General features: G+C 44.3%; 1 protein-coding gene across 1 annotated transcript in view; it reads left to right on the top strand.

Annotated features, from left to right (window-relative positions):
- Positions 1-20000, top strand: part of LOC308286832 (membrane-associated guanylate kinase, WW and PDZ domain-containing protein 1-like) — a gene marked incomplete at its 3' end in the record, with an annotated part of 229261 nt that overhangs the window by 120912 nt on the left and 88349 nt on the right. The window contains exon 2 of the mRNA XM_080727955.1: positions 17679-17795. Coding sequence (XP_080584081.1) covers positions 17679-17795 — 117 coding nt within the window. The remainder of the gene's footprint in view (positions 1-17678; positions 17796-20000) is intronic.

The following is a 20000-nucleotide window of genomic DNA, read 5'->3' as shown; positions in this document are numbered from 1 at the left end:
ACGCTGCCAGATCTGACTTGGCCAAGCCTAAACCAGACTGGCCCCCCGGCATATTACTAGATTACACCTCAGCTTTGTCAAACTGGTTGGTCAAAGATTACGGCAACCTTATATGCAGGGACGTGCTGGCCATTGGGAAAAGCGGGACAATTCCCAAACGGCCGGTTAATTCCCGGCCATTAGGAAAAAAAATTAAATAAAATGTCGGCTTCTTCGTTCCATTTTGGGGGCTGGGCGGCCAACAAAGTAAAAATCACTGTCGGTCAGAAACCTTACCTTGTATCTTCAAGTTTCAAATTTATGTTTTTTTTTGCAAAGCAAAGCCCTGCTTCATCATACAAGGCAGTCGCACAAAAGTAGTGAAAACAGCCGATCTACAAGCACACAACTCCTCGCGGTGCGAGGCGTTGTGTGCTTGTAGATCGGCTGTTTTCACTAGTTTAAATCATTTTTAAAATGATAAATACAAAACAAACGGTTTTGGACAAGACATACAAGGTTTCCACCCAACGACGAAATACAACTCATGTACAGTAATTGGCCCACTGGCTTGTCACTTGTCATGATCTGAAATGGCAAATCTTTGAGTAGCAGCAGCGCTATAGAGAGAGATCTCTCTCTATAGCGCGCAATGGGGGCCTCTCCAACTCTTTTTCCCGGGCTGAATCAGGGGCCCAGCATGTCCCTGTCTCCTACCCTCGACAGCTGTGCGGGGCATGATGTTATCACAACCTCTTCCAGGAGTTCCGTCTGGATGAATCTGTTTCTTTTAAAGCTTCCTTCAGGCTAATCAAAGGTTGGAGCCAGCCATCTTGAAACACAATGTGCTATGATTGTTCAGCCGATAGAAGGCAGCACATGTCAAACATGCACGATTCTCAAAAAGTTAAACTATTCGTAACTTTTCAAAGCGCTGCTGTGCTCACCCCCAAAAAGTGCACTGACCAATGGCTTTTTAAAGATGTCCAGGAAGCGTCCTTTTGCATTGCTGTAATATATCGTCGTTGTCGGGTGGAAACCTTGTATGTCCAAAACCATTTGTGTTGTATTTATAATTTTCAAAATGATTTAAACTAGTGAAAACAGCGAGGCGTTGTGTGCTTGTAGATCAGCTGTTTTCACTACTTTTGTTCAATGGCCTTATGATGAAGCAGGGCTTTACTTTGCGAAAGAATATACAAATTTGAAACTTGGAGATACGAGGTTTCTGCCCGACAGCGACGATATGCTGTCGCCTTTTGGTCATTTCTCCTGGGGTTTAAAGATGCATTGTGGAAGTGGAAGTGATTTTATTTTATTAAAGACACATCTTCTCTTCTGGGGGCTCACCTGACACAAAATATGTTCAAATGGGCCTGTGGCCAAATGCATATCAATGTTACACAACAGCCCACAACTCGCTGCCAATTTGCAAATCAGCAGAAATCTGGTCAATTCTCTCTCCTCCCGCCGCCGCCATGGCCCAGCGAGCAAAGGCGGGGATCGAGTTTCAGCGGCCTTTGGTTTTTCCGTGCTGTGAGAGTACAAATTCGTGGACTTTGCCAGCAGAGGGTTTGTGTGGTGCCATGTTGGGGCTCTGCATGTCTGAGCAGGGGCTCTGACTGGGCTGATCACAAGCTGACTGGAGTCAATGGGAGATGCATATGTCTGGCTGGAAAGCACTGCAGCTAAACACATTTTGGCTTTTGTCTAAAAGTAAAAAAGAAATCTTGTTTTGGCTGGCTTGCTCTGATGTTGTCTCTCTCCCGCTCCGTCTCTCTCTTCACTCTATCCCCTCCCCTGTGTGTGTGTGTGTGCGTGCGTGCGTGCGTGCGTGCGTGCGTGCGTGCGTGCGTGCGTGCGTGTGTGCGTGCGTGCGTGCATGCGTACGTGCGTGCGTGCGTGCGTGCGTGCGTAAGTGCGTGCGTGCGTGCGTGCATGCGTGCGTGCGTGCCTCTCTCCACCGCAGTGTGCGTGTCTCCTTTCCAAATTCCCGGCTTGTTCTAGTGGGCTTACGGAAATCTGTGGCAGGTGGGCTGCGTTTTTGGGTGGGGTCGTCGACTGTGTCTTCTCTAATTATGTGTTTGGGGAAGGATTTGGGTGTGTGGGTGGGTGGGTGGTCGCGGGGGCCAGCTGCTGTCTTACCGGAGCCATCCATCCCTCCACTCCTGACTGTTACCCGTCCAAATACCTTTGAGTGCAGGCCAGATTGAAAGCAGCTCTGGCAGACACATGGAGTTGTTCATGTGGTTTGAGTCTACAGAGTTGAGAATGGACTGATATTTGAGCGTGGTTTGAGTCTCAAACCGCGCTTAAATATCAGTCCATTCTCAACTCTGTAGACTCATGTGGTTTGAGTCTACGGAGTTGAGAATGAACTGATGTTCAAGCATAAAAGTATCAGTCCATTCTCAACTCTTTACAGTCTCCACTACAGCTTGGCGCTACAACATCACAAAATATTTGGTGTCCCTCCTTTCGTAACTCTGTGAGGACCCCCTAAGCCATACATGGGCAACTGGGGGCCCGGGGGCCACATGCGGCCCTCACCTTCACTTAATGCGGCCCACAGGTTAATACCGGAATACTGATATATTATTGATTTCAGCTGTTACAATTCCAAACATGACCTGCTTTAATTCTGTCAGTCAATATTAGTAGCTTAATGACTAGTATAGTAGTATTAAAATGTATTTTTTTTATGTCCAATGTATTTGTATTTAGGTTCATGAAGTTAACATGACTATATAATAAAATGCATTTGAAATTAGATAAAAATGCAGAATTTCAGGATTCCAATTCAAAAACAACAAAAAATAATTCAGGATTCCAATTCAAAAGAAGCAAAAATAGCCGATCTACAAGCTCAAAAGTTAAACGCATCGCAGCGCGATGCGTTTTGAGCTTGTAGATCTGCTATTTTTGCCTCTTTTGTATGAGATACTAGAATGACAAAGTAGGACGTAGCAATATGCAATGTGGCCCTCTAGAGTGAAGGTGGAAATATAGTGGCCCTCGCCATCATCAAAGTTGCCCACCCCTGCCCTAAGCGATCCCGGACCCCCTGTTGAAGACACCTGGACTAGAGAAAAGATGAACGGCTCTGTTCGCTTAGGGTCAGTTCAATGTCCATTGTTTGCCGTCAGCAGAAGCAGCGAGTGCTGTCGTTACATGGGGCTGAGCAGTAACAAATAACCCCAAACGAACACGGTAGCTCTTGATGTGCTTATGGTGTTAGTGTGCTCAGGGAGAGGCTTGTGGGGAGAGGTTAGCTGCTTTATGGTGTTAGTGTGCTTGTGGGGAGAGAGGTTAGCTGCTTTGAAGGCTTAAGAAGAGGTGAGTCCTTCCTGACCTTAATGCGTGTGGAGAGGATAGGTGACATATTGTTAATGCGTGTGGAGAGGATAGGTGACATGTTGTTGGCAGAACGGCCGCAGCTCTTTAGTCTAGCAGAGCTTACAGCCATCAGAGACCGGAGGCCTACCCTGGCCTACGAAGCTACAATGTGCAGTTAACTACTATTGGACGCGATTGTCTTATTTATTTGTATCAAATCAGACGGAAGAGACCAATTTCTTCTCTATGCCAGGGGTCTTCAACAGGGGGTCTGGGAGCCCTAGGGGGTCCTCAAAGTTACAACAGGGGGTCCTCCAAATCTTTTCTTTTTTTCTTCCTTTTTTATATGCATGTACTTGAACCCTAGTGTCCATATTCGGAGAACATCAGCCAAAAATAGCAGATCTACTGCGAGGCGTTGTGAGCTTGTAGATCGGCTATTTTCGGCAACAAGGTTTGGTGTAGAGGGGGAAAAGGGCAGACCAAGTACAGAGGGAAAGGTCAAGTTTATTAAGTATTGACGGTTCAAGTGGTTACATATCTGAAAATGCAAATTGACATGAATCCAAAATACGATTGTGCTCCTTGGCCTGAAAACGTTGAAGACCCCTGCTCTATGCCATGCATAGAGCCTTCAGGTTTCAGGTTAAAAATAGGTGAAGTTGCCCTTTCATGGAAAATTGCTATTACATTTTTGGGGGTAAGTTATTGTGTGTAAAAGTATATTAATAGTGTAGCTTGTGGCTATGTGCCGACTCATGCCAGGGTCAGAGTAGAATGTGGTCAGCCTGCTCCCTCTCCAACCACATGCTAATGAGCCTGTCAAGCTCTATTATACAACAACAAAAAAAGGCCTTTTACATTCATAAATATTGATGTGTTTCCGATCAGCCGCTGATTAGAGTTGTGATGTGGTTCACGGCCCAGGCGGTGAGCGCTGCTATACTTCACCATATCCTCACTGTCGGCCAGAAAAACCTTGTATGTCCATGTGTCAACGCTAGAGATGTTACCGATCAATCGGCAATGGATCGGATCGGGCCGATCAAAGCGTGATCGGCGATAATCGGTGGTTTAGATCAAAAGGTAAATTCACCGATCCGATCGGTGCATCCGATCAACCAGCCGTTCAGTATGCCCACTTGAGGCCATTTTGGGGTATTGATTTCCACAGTGCTGAAGGAATAATTAGTTACTGCTATGATAATAAATACATAGTAATGCTGGTAAATAACTATAAGGCAAATATATAAATGAATTCATGAGTGAATGAATGAATTAAAGTTAAAACATTAACATTTAGAAAATATAAATAATAACTTGATTGGATCGGTGATTGATCGGTATCGGGTGATCAAACTTTTGTGATCGGTGCTCGCTGATCGGTTCCAAAAAACCTGATCGGACCATCCCTCAACGCTTTGTGTTGCGTTTAACTTTCTTTTTTTAAGCGGTGAAAACCGCTTCCAATGAGTGGCTTTGTGTGTCCCACGCCCATATATGGTCATCTCAGTCCAGAATGAACAGGCTTTTTCAAAAACAAAATGTATGTCACCTCATGTCCATATATGGTCACTCCAGTCCAGAATGAACAGGTTTTTTCTGTCCCGTACGTCCAGAATATCAGTCCAGAATGAATAGGCTTTTTCAAAAAGCAAAATGTGTGTCCCATGTCCATATATGGCCATTTCAGTTCAGAATGAACAGGTTTTATCTGTCCTGTATGTTCATAACTCTAGAACACATAGAATAAAAGTTCACCACTTCACTTCGAACCGAGGTTTGATTTTTCATAAATGCGTCGTACCAAGAGTAGTTCCGGGTATGGTCGGGTTCGGGCAGAATTTGAGAACTCTACATTGAACCAATTAAAAGTATTAACAAGGGCTTGTACATTGGAAAAAAAGAACACATTTTTATGTTTTCTTTTTTTCTTTTTTTTTTACAGAATCAAATGTTTTATGGTCATGATTCATGTTGCCAGGCTCAAAATAATTCACACAGATATTTTCGGAAATAAACGGAAAACAGAAAAATCAGGAAAAAAAATAATGGGTTTTCAATCTGTGCCACCACCACGAAATGACCACCACTACTATATCTTCCCACGTGTTCGCCCCCCCCTCCCTCCCTCCCTCCCCCCCACTGCCGTTTGTGCCGGGAGTGTGTTTTCTGCAGGTCTTTCAGTCCGAGTGTATCAAAGGGTGCAAAGGGTGCGCACCGGGTGTGTGCTCAGTGTAGTGAGTGCCTAAACCCAACCCTAATCCTAACCTCAGTAAAACTATGCTTAAACCCAACCCTAACCCTAACCTCAGTAAAACTATGCCTAAAACTAACCTGAACCCTAACCCTAACCAGACTCGGTGCGCATTTCCGAACGCACCCATTGATACACTCCGACTGAAAGACCTGCAGAAAACACTCTCCCGTTTGCGTCCCCGCACGACCCCAGCAGTGGGACAAAATAGTGCACGTCTCAGCCTAAATAAAAAACTTTGGGACACTCCCACTAATGAGTACAGGAGGTCGGTTGTATTGACAACACGGAGGCTCGGGGGATGATCAGTGCGGGCCGGGCTGCCGCTCCGCCTACGGGTCAGCACTTAGCGATTGCAGAGCGGGGAGGACAACGCTGCGAAGCGGGATGGATGGATGGATGGATGGATGGATGGATGGATGGCCCTGTGCTTCATCGACGTGTCCCCTAAGTGATTGGCTTCCCCTCGTTTATCAATCAGGCCATCCTTCAGCGGCCGCCCGTCAGTCAACCGCCGTCCGCCCCGCCCCGCGCCTTGAAGGATGCCCGCTCATTTTCTTTAAAGCGTGTAGGCCTAGACCTATTTTAATGCTTTAGCTAGTGGAAAATAGCAGATATACAAGCTCACAGTGCGGCGCCGAGTGCCGCGCTGCGAGCTTGTAGATCTGCTATTTATTTTTGTAACTTAAATCTTTGCTTCTCTGGAACAACATATTTTGAGATGTGGGGTCCGCGCAGCCAAATTCATGTAATTATTGGGAGGTCCTTGACATGAAAAGGTTAGAGTCACTGATGATAGAAACAGTTAAAAAAAATACATTTGTAGAATTGGGTAAAAAATATTCAAAGACTTGCACAAATGTTCACGATTTTTCAACACTGAAAGGGATATTCAAAAAAAAAAAAAAAAACTTTGGTAATTTTATCGTCTAATCAGGCTTTTATGAATACCCTGAACAGTTTTTAATTTGCTTGATTCTATATTTAGATATTTGATGTAAATGTTACCAGGCCCTCCAGGCCCAGGGCCTCTCCCCACACACACACACCCATTGCAACTTCAAACTCCATTTGAACCTTGATAGATTCATTAAAAACACCCATTATTTTTTTTCTGGTGACTCATACTACCCTCCTAATACGTGAGCAGGCCGTGTTTTTTTTAATAACCCTTTTCAATTATTTTTGAGCGGTGCAAACCGCTCCTATAAGTGGCTGTGCGTGTGTCTGTAGCCTTTTTCCTCAGCGTTTTGACATAGCAAAATGTGTGCTGCGTAGCATCATGTTTGTCTAGTGATGTCATATGTTGTATGTCTGTAGCCTTTTCCCTCCGCGTTTTGCCATAGCAAAATGTGTGTGTACTGTGTAGCATAGCCTGTACATCCTAGACTCAAATCCTAGTCTGAAGACGTTATGCAAGCACGACCACCGCTCACTTCACATTGTGTGTGATTTTTAATAATTCTTTGGGGAAATGGAAAAAATGTAATACAATAAAGAATTATTAAAAATAATTGAAAAAAGATTATTGATAAAACACGGCCTGCTCATGTATTAGGAGTAGAGATGGTCCGATCAGGTTTTTTGGAACCGATCACCGAGCACCGATCACAAAAGTTTGATCACCCGATACCGATCAATCACCGATCCGATCAAGTTACTATTTATATATTATTTATATTTTCTAAATGTTAATGTTTTAACTTTAAATAATTAATTCACTTATGAATTCATTTATATATTTGCCTTATAGTTATTTACCAGCATTACTATATATTTATTATCATAGCAGTAACTAATTATTCCTTCAGCACTGTGGAAATCAATACCCCAAAATGGCCTCAAGTGGGCATACTGAACGGCTGGTTGATCGGATGCATCGATCGGATCGGATCGGTGAATTTACCTTTTGATCTAAACCACCGATTATCGCCGATCACGCTTTGATCGGCCCGATCCGATCCATTGCCGATTGATCGGTAACATCTCTAATTAGGAGGGTATTATGAGTCACCAGAAAAAAACAATGGGTGTTTTTAATGAATCTATCATGGTTAAAATGGAGTTTGAAGTTACAATGGGTGGGGTTCCAGGAGGGTTCCTTTTTTGAAAGTGGAATATCCCTTTAAAGGAGTAGTTCACCCCCAAAATGACTTTTTTTTCCTATTGATTACTCATGCCATGGAGAGTAGAGTTTAATAATATTTTTGGGTTTTTGTCACATTCCTAAGACATAAATGTGATAACAATAAATTTACCCCCATTCATTTCGGATGGTGACCCGTTTCGAGACGGGTCACCATCCGGAATCAATGGGGGTAAATTTACTCAAATCAAATTTTTGTCTTAGGAATGTGACAAAAACCAAAAAATATTATTGAACTCTACTCTCCATGGCATGAGTAATCAATAGAAAAAAAGTCATTTTGGGGGTGAACTACTCCTAAGCATAACATAATGGTTAAAGTGATAATGCGTTCCCGGGCTGAATGGGTTAAAGCATGGGTGCTCCATCATGATAAGGAGAGGAAAAGACAAGGGTTGAGTGGACGACGGGATCCATATAACTGGATTAGCCCATTCAGAACGGGTACACATTTTGTGTATCATTATTTTATGATTTAACTATTGACAAATAGCAGATATACAAGCTCACAGCGCGGCACCGAGTGCCGCGCTGCGAGCTTGTAGATCTGCTATTTTTTTTAAATCGTGAAAATTTGAATTTTGACCCGATTCTATACGTTTCTTTTGAATCCTTCTAAGATTTAAAAAATCAAACCTCGGTTCGAAGTGGAGCGGTGAATCTGTGTGTGTGTGTGTGTGTGTGTGTGTGTGTGTGTGTGTGTGTGTGTGTGTGTGTGTGTGTGTGTGTGTGTGTGTGTGTGTGTGTGTGTGTGTGTGTGTGTGTGTGTGTGTGTGTGTGTGTGTGTGTGTGTGCCTACACAACAGCGCCCCTCCTTTAACTTGTGTGGCCACTCAAGGTATTGCCAGGCTACAGACATACCCAGCCAGCCAGCCACATAGCCAGCCAGCCAGCCACAGACATACCTGTCTATTGGGAGCGCTTTCACCGCTCCAAAAAAAACCTCAAAGAAAAGGTCCTTTTCACTTAACTGTAGCTCAGTTAGTCATTTCTTGAGAGACTACTATGTCAGTGGTTCTCAAACCTTTTCATGTGAAGGACCCCCAAAATGATATTTTTTGGCCACGGACCTCCATCTCAAAATATTTAGTTCCAGGGACCCCCCAGAAGCAAATTTTGAGTTACAAACGTTCGCTTTGAAAATATATGTTCAACGATTTGCACACATGTTCAAGACTTTTTCAAAAATAGCAGATCTACAAGCTTGCAGCGCGGCACTCGGTGCCGCGCTGTGAGCTTGTATATCTGCTATTTTTCACTAGTTAAAGCATTCAATAATCCTAGGCCCTAAATGGGTTAAGGCTTATGTAATGGCACTGCCGATTGGCGCCGGGGGTTGCGTCAGTGTTGATTTTGACAGGAAATGTTGATTTATTTTTTGGAGCGGTGAAAGCGCTCCCAATAGACAGGTATGTCTGTGGCTGGCTGGCTATGTGGCTGGCTGGCTGACTGGCTGGCTGGCTGGGTATGTCTGTAGCCTGGCAATACCTTGAGTGGCCACACAAGTTAAAGGAGGGGCGCTGTTGTGCAGGCACAAACACACACGCACACACACACACACACACACACACACACACACACACACACACACACACACACACACACACACACCGCTCCACTTCGAACCGAGGTTTGATTTTTTGAATAGAATTCCATTGAGTTTTAGTCGTATTATTTTAGTCAACAGAAAAAGTTTTAGTGTATTTTTAATGTATTTTTTGGCAAGCCATGATGGCGTCGTAATGGCTGATTTTACACTTGGTTGCATTCTGAAAATAGCCAATCTACACGTTTTGAGCTTGTAGATCTGCTATTTTCAGAGCGCAACACCCGAGCGCAAACAGATTACTTGTCTTTTAGTTCTACTGGATCTCTTCTATCTCCACTAGTCACTCCCTAACATTTAGTCTAATTTTTATTTGTTGACGAAATTGTCAATATATTTAGTCATAGTTGGTAGTTTTAGTCATCATAGGTTAGTTTCTATTTAGTTTTCGTCAGTGAAAAAAGGTAGTCAACAAACATTTTTCGTCACAGTTTTAGTCGCCGACAAAATACTGGTTGGGGGTTGCACTGCTTAAACCACATTCATTCTACTGTCAGTATTTTGGGTCACTATAGGCAAAAATCCTGTCAAAATACAACAATTTCAAGGTAAACTCTATTTAAAATGTTGTTTCGCTAAGGGATTCGCTTATCAAATTGACACTCTGAAGATTGCATTTGCCCTGTTCCCGTACAAAACTAGAAAAGTGCACTCCTTGGAGTGCGGCAAACCTTGGAATCTGAGCAATCCGACTGATACATCTTCATCTAATGACCCACAAAGATAACGTGTGCCGAAACCAGTTGTAGTTGTAGTAGACGCAAAAAATGCAAAAATGATTTGGCCTCCTGGGAGTGCCGACCAACATTAAGACTTGAGGATTACCGTGTCTTCTAAATCTAAATGTCTTCTAAACAGTTTTCTGAAAAGTGCATGTTTCTATTTCAGTGGGTCTCAAACCTTTTCATGTCAAGGACCCCCAAAATTACATGTATTTGGCCGCAGACCCAAAAATAGCAGATCTACAAGCTCGCAGCGCGGCGTCACCCAGCTAGAAAAACTTCTGCCTAAAACATTAGCAGGTATTTCGCTTGCACTCTGAATGACGTCATATTGGGCCCTGGTTGGTTCCCTCACGACTTGAGAAGAATTTACACCCCTGAATGAGGCTTGACCCTGCTGCCTTGTGTTAGCAATGTCAGAGTCTACTCAGCTAATCATAAGTGATGTGTTGTCACACATACAGTAGGCTACTGTAGATTAGCAAATATGGACCCTTACATCATAGGTGAGGTCACATCACATGTTCTTAAATATAGCGATGCACAATCATTTCTGTCTCTCTGAAGATTTGTCGCAGAAAGAAAGGAAGATTTGGACCGGATCAGAATGGCTGATTTATTATCAAAATTTACAGATTATTTCAATACTACAAAAAGGCGAGCCGCCGCCTTCTGTCTTCGCGATGTGGATGGAAGTTTGGAAATGGACTTTGCACCGGACTTCCCGGCGGCCGTACAGAACTGGGAGGGTTTTACGGCGTTGCTTTCAACTGACGAATTTTCCACCGGGATGTGTGAAGTCAGTTACATATACCTGTCGAAGACTGAAGATTGGGTGACTAAGATGGAGCTGGTGTCGTTCGCGTGCCTGCCAGAAGGGACAACTCAAGCCCAGAAGACCTTTTGGGATGCGTATCGAAGTAGTCACAGAGACAACCCGATATTAGAAGTTAGTGACAGAAGTCTTCTAACACCACTTGCTCTTTCTGAACATCTTGAAAAGATCCATAAGGACGAGATCGAGGGTGTGTTGATCGTTGAAGGAACGCAAATCAAGGCGTTAGGGGAACTAGAGGAGGATGATGTGGGCACTTGAGCCATGGCAGTGCTTGGGTGCACATCTCCTCGAAACTGGCCAGCTCTCATCCAGTGACCAGTTCGTCTGTGTACCACCCTTCTCGGAGCCTTATGGTCCCTGTCTGTGCGGCTCCCGTGCCAGCTGGTGAAGCCGCAGGTCAGCAGGCTCCTGGTTGTCCCTCGATCGGCAGGCCCGGATCGTTTGAGGACTCCAGGATCCAGAACCATAGTAGATCGTTGAAGCAGCCTTGGCCTGGTGGTCAAACCAGGGAGTGCAGTTAAACGCTACTGCGCCTGCGTATGCTAATGATACTGAGTACCCTAGTGCGCCTGCTCGGTGCTTAACACTTACGCGAAATGGCACACATTGGCCTAAAACCTATAGTGTAGAACAGGGTTCCCCAATAGGCTACTGTCTGGCCCACACCAACCCCAGTAATAATGGTGCTATAAGAGCAGCAACAACACTAGTATATCGTCGTTGTCGGAGGGAAATCTCGTATCTCCAAATTTGTACGTTCTTTCGCAAATCATACAAGGCCGTCGCACAAAAGTAGTGAAAACAGCAGATCTACAAGCACACAATGCCTCGCAGCACGAGGCGTTGTGTGCTTGTAGATCGTCTGTTTTCACTAGTTTAAATCATTTTTAAAATGATATATTCAAAACGAACGGTTTTGGACATACAAGATTTTCACCCGACAAGGACGAAAACTGTCGCTGGAGTAGTGGGAACGCCACCGTCGCCCCCTGCAATGTTGTGGCCCTCGGCTTGGTACCCTAGACATAATTCGGCCCTTGGCGAAAACTAATTGGGGAACCCTGGTGTAGACCCTTGTCCCACAGCTCACTGACGAGCCTGGAGGATACTATGAGCTGTAATCCACCAAGAGCATTCTCACATTGGATGTTCCTGGTGGGATGGCTGTGTGAAGGTGTAGGTTTTTTTTTTGAGCGGTGCCTCGGTGCTCCCATGCTTGACCGAGTGTGTTGGTATGTACTGTATGAGTAGCAGCAGCTGCAATACCACTGGGTAACCAAGTGGCGCTGTTGAGCAGCCTTGTCATTAATGGACAACAGAAGAATTCATATGGTTAATCAATGCTCAGAGGCACCGCTCACCTCACACTGGGTGTGTTTTTTTTTACCCTTCAAAAGTCGCTGGTGACAATAGTGGCGTTTCCTTAAAGCCTCTTAATGCGCTTTAAGGCTTTTGCGCATTAATCTTTTTATGGAAACATTTCAAAATTCGAATAAACTTTCATTATCCACAAAAACTTTTATGCGCTTGGAGGAGGTGGATTTTGAGGCTTTATCAAAAAAACATATTTAAAAATGTTCTAATTCATAGATAGATATACTGTATAATAGAGATTTATATTTTCATTTTAAATAAAAGGGTGAGGTCGCACCGTGTCTGATCTATATCGGACCAGTTACCCATATATGGGGACCCCTGGTACCCATAGATATTCACAGATATGGGCTTAATATTGATGACTTCAGGCATCTCCATATATGGGCATAAAAGGGATTTGGTTCCCCTGACATCACAGGGATGTCAGAGCGTGAGGTTGTTATATCTGCTATTTTTCAATAGTTTAAGCATTAAATAATTCTAAATGGGTTAAAATGTCTGTGTTACAATTATTGTGAGCGTTTTTTATTTTATTTTATCACTATAAACGATAGCGATCGATCATCATCCCATTCCTACTATTGACAGTATATGACGTCCAGTAGATCTGTAACGTCGCACATGTCTTCCTGCTTCATCTGGGGGGGTTTATTGGGTGATTTGAGTTGCCCCGCTGTTCAACGTACACTGCAAATCTCAATCGTCTTATTAAACTCCTGCTCGTTTTGTTTACAAGGATCTCTCAGCACATGCACATGAAGTGAACACACACACACACACACACACACACACACACACACACACACACACACACACACACACACACACACACACACACACACACACACACAGGGAGTTACCATGGAAACAGAAACCAGGGTGTTTTTTTTAATGCGCTGGTCTGGTTGTTTGTCCATGAAACCAAATATGGCCAGACGTCAAAGACTGTACATTGAGCAGAGGATTGTATGTACACAATGTTCATTAAATTAACGAGAACTATGCAAACATGTGCAAATGGCAGAAACAAACAATACAAAGACGTTTGTTTTACTAATGAAGGAGGAGCTATCGTGATTGGGTATGGGGGGGGGGGGGGGCTTTGTCACACTCTGTATACAGAGGGGTCTTCAACGTTTTCAGGCCAAGGACCCCTTTGTTGAGAGAGAGATGAAGCAGGGACCCCCACAACCTGTTCATAGATTCCATATAGTTTCATCGTTTGACGGCACGATCGATCATCAGTGTATTTTGGATTCATGTCAATTTGTGTTTTCAGATGTTTAACCAGTTGAACAGTCAATAATTAATAAACTTGACCTTTAACTCTGTACTTAGTCTGCTCTTTTCCCCCTCTACAGCAAAGCTCTCTGCGAGGCGTTGTGAGCTGCTATTTTTGGCAAAAGTTCTCAGAATAAAGACACTAGGGTCAAGTGGTTAATATAAAAAAGAAGAAAAACTTTTCTATCACACAAAGATTTGGAAGACCCACTGTAGTAAATCTGAGGACCCCCTAGGGGTCCCGGACCCCCTGTTGAAGACCCCTGCTGTATACAGAGGTGTCAGTTTTATGTTTATATATCGACAGGACGTGATTGTTATACACGATCATCACAGCACGCTCTCCAGATGATGTCCGGGATGATTGGGTCTATTGTGTGCTTGTGTGCCGTGCATGTGTGCACCGACTCTGATGTCATCACATGTCTATGCACAGACGTAAACACACACACTGTACACACAGAGACACAACACATACTGTACACACACACACACACACACACACACACACTCACACTCACAGATAAGTATACATCAAGCATAACTCCATCCCCAACCTTCTAGTCCAGGAGTCTTTCAGGCCAAGAACCCTTTATTGAGAGAGAGATAAAGCAGGGACCCCCACAACCTTTTCATAGATTCCATATAGTTTCATTGTTTGACAGCACAATCATCAGTGTATTTTGGATTCATATCAATTTGTGTTTTCAGATATTTAACCACTTGAACCGTCAATACTTAAGAAAACTTGACCTTTCACTCTGTAATTGCTGAAAATAGCCGATCTACAAGCTCACAACGCCTCGCAGCGTGAGGCGTTGTGAGCTTTTAGATCTGCTATTTTTGGCTAAAGTTCTCAGAATAGAGGGTATGCGCTTGACATCACTGTTGCTGGAAGTTATGTGGGAACACGCCTATTGAGTGGCAAAACACTAATTTCTGCCATTGACAGCCCATACATCCAAACAGAAAAGTCCAATCTGATTGTATTAAACAAAGTTAACTCACCAACATTGCGGCTGTACTGAAAGCTTGAATTATCCTCTTTCTATCTGCAAAGTCTTTGTTTCATAAAAATTCACCATAGGCATGTTATGAGCTACTTTCTGTCAAGACATTCTGCGCAGGTTTTTATTTTTCCAAGTGTCAGAGTTTGGAAGCACTCGTTTTCTATAACACAACATCCTGCTGCCTCCTGCATTCTGTGCAAATTAGAAACAGGTGGTATGCAGGGCCGTTGAGTGATTTGCAACTAGCACTTCCAAACTCCAATGCTCCATGCTGCTCAATGTTTTGCCACTCAAGTCTAGATTAGGGGGGCGGGTCCCAGTGGACATGCATACCCTCTATAGGGATGCTAGGGTTCAAGTGGTTAATATAGAAAAGGAGAAAAAAAGCTATCACAGAGATTTGGAGGACCCCATGAAGTAACTGTGAGGGCCCCCTAGGGATCCCGGACCCCCTGTTGAAGACCCCTGCTTTAGTCTAAACATAAACCTATAAATGTCTTATGTTTGAACAATGATAAAAACCCATTTCTCTAGTGAGGACCTTGTCTGTCTCTCAAATTCTACGCTACTTGTGGGGACACTTGGCCATCAACAGGTATAGCAGTACACACACGCGCGCGCGCGCGCACACACACACACACACACACGCACATCGCACACATACTCACGCGCACACACAGAAAGAAAGAAAGACACTTTTACAGCCGTGATGCTCCTCGGTAGCCTAATACGTGTCTGCCGACCAGATGGCCTAGCAGTGGGAGGGGGGGCTGATCTGTGGTGCGAGCCAGCCACTGTTTGCTGCCTGTCCAGGGTTTGGCCTGCCTGGCATAGAGAGAGAGAGGGAGAGAGAGAGAGGGAGAGAGAGAGAGAGTATAGTCCAGAGCAAGGCACCCCTCTGAGTGACAACAGCAGGTGTGCGGCTCACTGTTAACGACAACAGCTCTGGCAGCGCGTCGCTTTGAGACTGATGCTGCTGTAGCATCGCTTTGAGACTGATGCTGGTGTAGCGTCGCTTTGAGACTGATGCTGGTGTAGCGTTGCTTTGAGACTGATGCTGGTGTAGCGTCGCTTTGAGACTGATGCTGGTGTAGCGTCACTTTGAGACTGATGCTACTGTAGCGTCACTTTGAGACTGATGCTGGTGTAGCGTCACTTTGAGACTGATGCTGTTGTAGCATCGCTTTGAGACTGATGCTGGTGTAGCGTCGCTTTGAGACTGATGCTGGTGTAGCGTCACTTTGAGACTGATGCTACTGTAGCGTCACTTTGAGACTGATGCTGGTGTAGCGTCACTTTGAGACTGATGCTGTTGTAGCATCGCTTTGAGACTGATGCTGGTGTAGCGTCGCTTTGAGACTGATGCTGGTGTAGCGTCGCTTTGAGACTGATGCTGGTGTAGCGTCGCTTTGAGACTGATGCTGGTGTAGCGTCGCTTTGTGACTGATGCTGGTGTAGCGTCACTTTGAGACTGATGCTGGTGTAGCGTCACTTTGTGACTGATGCTGCTGTACACACAAATAGAAGATCTACAAGCTCGCAGCAATGCATAGCTAAAGCAAAAAATAATTAAGGGCCCTAGTCCCACTACCCCCCCCCCCCCCCCCCCCCCCCCCTTGTGACGCCCCTGTAGCTGCACCTAGATGGGAGGACACCTTTTAACAAGGTATTTCTGTCCACATAAAGGAGAGCATCCAAGGACACCCATAGTAAAGGTACAGCAAGGTTACATTCACTGAATCATGGCATAGGTTTATGTCTGAACATGTTTTCTTAGATAGTTGAACAACTAGCATACAATAAGATCAGACTAAAAAGGTCCTTTGTCCATCAGTGGACTTTAAGGCTTAATCAGGAGTTGGAATGGAATGGATTTTATTTTGTCATTGAACACAAGTGCACAACCTTTAATTAACTTGATGGCACCAATCCAATGTGAAAAGCAGCAACACAGGTATCAATAAAATCAGTGTATGAGTTCAAGTGTCCTGGGGGGGTTAAGTTCAACAGAATGATAACAGAAGGGAAGAAGCTGTTTCTAGATCTAGCCGTAGATGTATTGAGGCATCTGTAGCCCTTTCGCCTCTGTGAGCGAGAGGGGTGAAAAAGTCTGTTGTTGGGGTGGGAGGCATCCTTGATGATGCTTAGGGTTCGGCCAGGGTTAGGCCTGGCGGAGGACATTGCTCTTGTCTGTATGTCCTCATGTATGTAATCCTGTTTTGTTCCTTGTGTTATGTCAAATGTTTGTATATATGTTTTGCATACATGGCTGCTGTGTCGCAAGACAAATTTCAGTGTGAACTGACAATAAAGTACGATATCGTATAATATCATATATCTTCATGATACAATAGGCATGTCACTCAGTACTCTATGGCAGTGGTTCTCAACCCTACCTTTTCAGGCTGCGACCCCCTAAAATAATTATATTTGAACTGGGTACCCCTCCACCCTGACAGTGACAAGCTCTTGGAATATAATAGTTGGGGCGAGCAATCTTGTTTGACTCGGTTCCACAGCGCCTCACAATTTTGATTTGTAATTTGATGCAGTAATGGCCCCCCCACACACACACACACACACACACACACACACACACACACACACACACACACACACACACACACACACACACACACACATTTATAAGCATCACTTGTAAGGACATTACATAGACTTCCATTCATTTTTATGCAAGTCATGTGGCCTTACCCTAACCTCTATCCCTAAACCTAACTCTAACCCTACTACTATTTTGTCCCCACACTGTCAGAGGTCCCCTGCAGGTGACTGTTTGAACATGCGTTTAGTCCCCATAAGTATAGCTAGACAAACTCACACACACACACACACACACACACACACACACACACACACACACACACACACACACACACACACACACACACATGGACTCACACAGACACGGACAGGGGTGAAAATATAATCTCAGCCTCCCGAGGTAATTACAGAAATGCGGTTGTTTTGCGACTCTTGAGCTTTTCTGTTTTCTGCTGGCATGGTTGTTGTAGGAGTGTAGTGGGAGGGGGAGATGAATGAGATCTGTGGAGGATGCAGCTAACAGCTGTCTTCCTGTTTGTGTCTTCCTGTTTCCCCTCCTGACAGGAAACAAGCTAAACAAGGACCTGAAGCACTACCTGAGCCAGCGCTTCCAGAAGTCCTCGCCCGACCACGAGCTCCAGCAGACCATCCGAGATAACCTCTACCGCCACGCCGTGCCTTGTGAGTACCACACCTTTTAACGTGCACGATTAACGTTAACGATTAGCCGTTCACAGCTTTCAATCAAAAGAATCTGCTTGAAAATCCGTTCAGGCATTCATGTGTAAACAAAACATGGCCGCCAAGTGTTGAAAGATCGAGTTGTTCGGTGGTCGAACGTGCATTTCCGGTTCGCCGGAAGTCGGAAGTAAAAAAAAGGAAAGACATAGGATATATAACTCGGGAAACTCTGGATATGGCAGAGAAAGAGTTAATTACTCGAACCCTAGCATCACAATGCTGAGGAGAACTTTGGCAAAAAATAGCAGACATACAAGCTAACAATGCCTCGCAGCGGCGAGGTGTCGTGAGCTTGTAGGCCGTCTATTTTCACTTTTCAGCAAAGGGAAGACCAAGCAAAGAGCCAAAGGTATTGACGGTATTAAGTGGTATAAATGTCTGAAAACACATCAACGTGAATCCAACATACTGATGATAGTGCTGTCTATGAAGCCATCTAATATGAAATCTATGAACAAGGTTTAATCTGCCTCACAATTTTCATACAACATGTAGTGCTTCATCTCTCCCTCGACTATGGTGTCCTTGGCTTGAAAAACGTTGAATACCCCTGACCATAGATACGATGTCTTTACTTACTGTTGAAAGCCATCGTATCGGTACAGCTGGGTTACTGTATGTGAGTTTTCCCAGGTGACGTAAATCGAGTATTAGACCACTGTCATTTATGGTGTGTGTGTGTGTGTGTGCGTGTGCGAGCCCAGGGGGGACATTGCAGCCATATAAAACAAACAGCCCTTCTCTGGTTCTAGGGAGCGTGACCATTATATGCAATGTCCAGGGCAGGGACCAGGTTGTAGATCCATGTATCGATTGGATGAAGCTGTCTTCACGCAGGGAGAAACGTGCTCGACAGGAACGTTATACTGAATGGTCGCCCCACTTTAACCCCAGTGTCCCTGTGTTGCCAGTGACTAGAGATCCACCCATGGTTTCCTCCCCCATAGCGATTCCAATAACTCTCATATCGGTTGATACCAGTGTGTAATTTAAACAGATCTAGGACAGTGGCCCTCAAAGTGGTGTCCAGGGACACTCCGTGAGGGGGTTTCCAAATGGACCCTTACAGGTCTGTAACTCTGAGAGTTATGGGGGTCCTTGAAATAAAAAAAAAGCTTTGAGAACCACTGATCTAGGAATAAACCATTATTCTGATTGTAATTGTTAAAGTGCAGCTACAAAGTTAGCAGAATAAATAATGTAAATAGTACAGTATAATGCTCCATTCTCACTGAGAGAAGCCAAGCTAATGGTTGGCTTGGTAATTCAATGTAATCTCTATGCAAACCATGCAGCCTTTAAAATGTCCAAGCTCGAAAAAAAGCTTGGAAATTTTAAAAGTTGGTTTGCATAGAGATTACATTGAATTACCAAGCCAACCATTAGCTTGGCTTCTCTCAGTGTGAATGCAGCATTAGAGTATAAAATCAAGGAATAAATGACGGCGTATCGAAATGGCATGGACTGGCATACTTCCCGACACCGATACCAGCATTTTAGGCAGTATTGACAGATTTTCCGACACCTGGTATCGGGAACAAATCTATGTGTAATAGCCTATCGAAATGGCTGGCCAGGTTCCCAGTTCCCACGCTAATTAGTGTGGTTGCCTATTGAGCAACCACACTATAGTTATCGTCTAGCTTTATTATTTCATCTAGAGCAGGGGTCTTAAACAGGGGGTCCGGGATCCCTAGGGGGTCCTCAGAGTTACTACAGGGGGTCCTCCAAATCGTTGTGTGATAGATACTTGTTTCCTCCTTTTTCTATATTAACCACTTGAACCCTAACATCCATATTCTGAGAACTTTAGCCAAAGATATAGCAGATCTACAAGCTCACAATGTGAGCTTGTGAGCTTGTGAGCTTTCCGGCAAAGAGGTTTTGGTTTAGAGGGGAAAAAGAGCAGACTAAGTACCGAGTGAAAGGTCAAGTTTAGTAAGTATTGACGTTTCAAGTGGTTAAATATCTGAAAACACAAATTGACATGAATCCAAAATGCACTGATGATTGTACTGTCAAGCAATGAAATTATATGGAATCTATGGGTTGTGGGGGTCCCTGCTTCATCTCTCTCTCGACTAAGGGGTTCTTGGCCTGAAAACGTTGAAGACCCCCGATCTAGACGAGTAACCCCAAAACTAC

This window comes from Nannobrachium achirus (genome assembly GCF_963921795.1).
Source record: "Nannobrachium achirus genome assembly, chromosome: 6".
In the NCBI taxonomy this organism is placed as follows: Eukaryota; Metazoa; Chordata; class Actinopteri; order Myctophiformes; family Myctophidae; genus Nannobrachium; species Nannobrachium achirus.
This window is presented reverse-complemented; position numbering and strand designations above follow the sequence as displayed.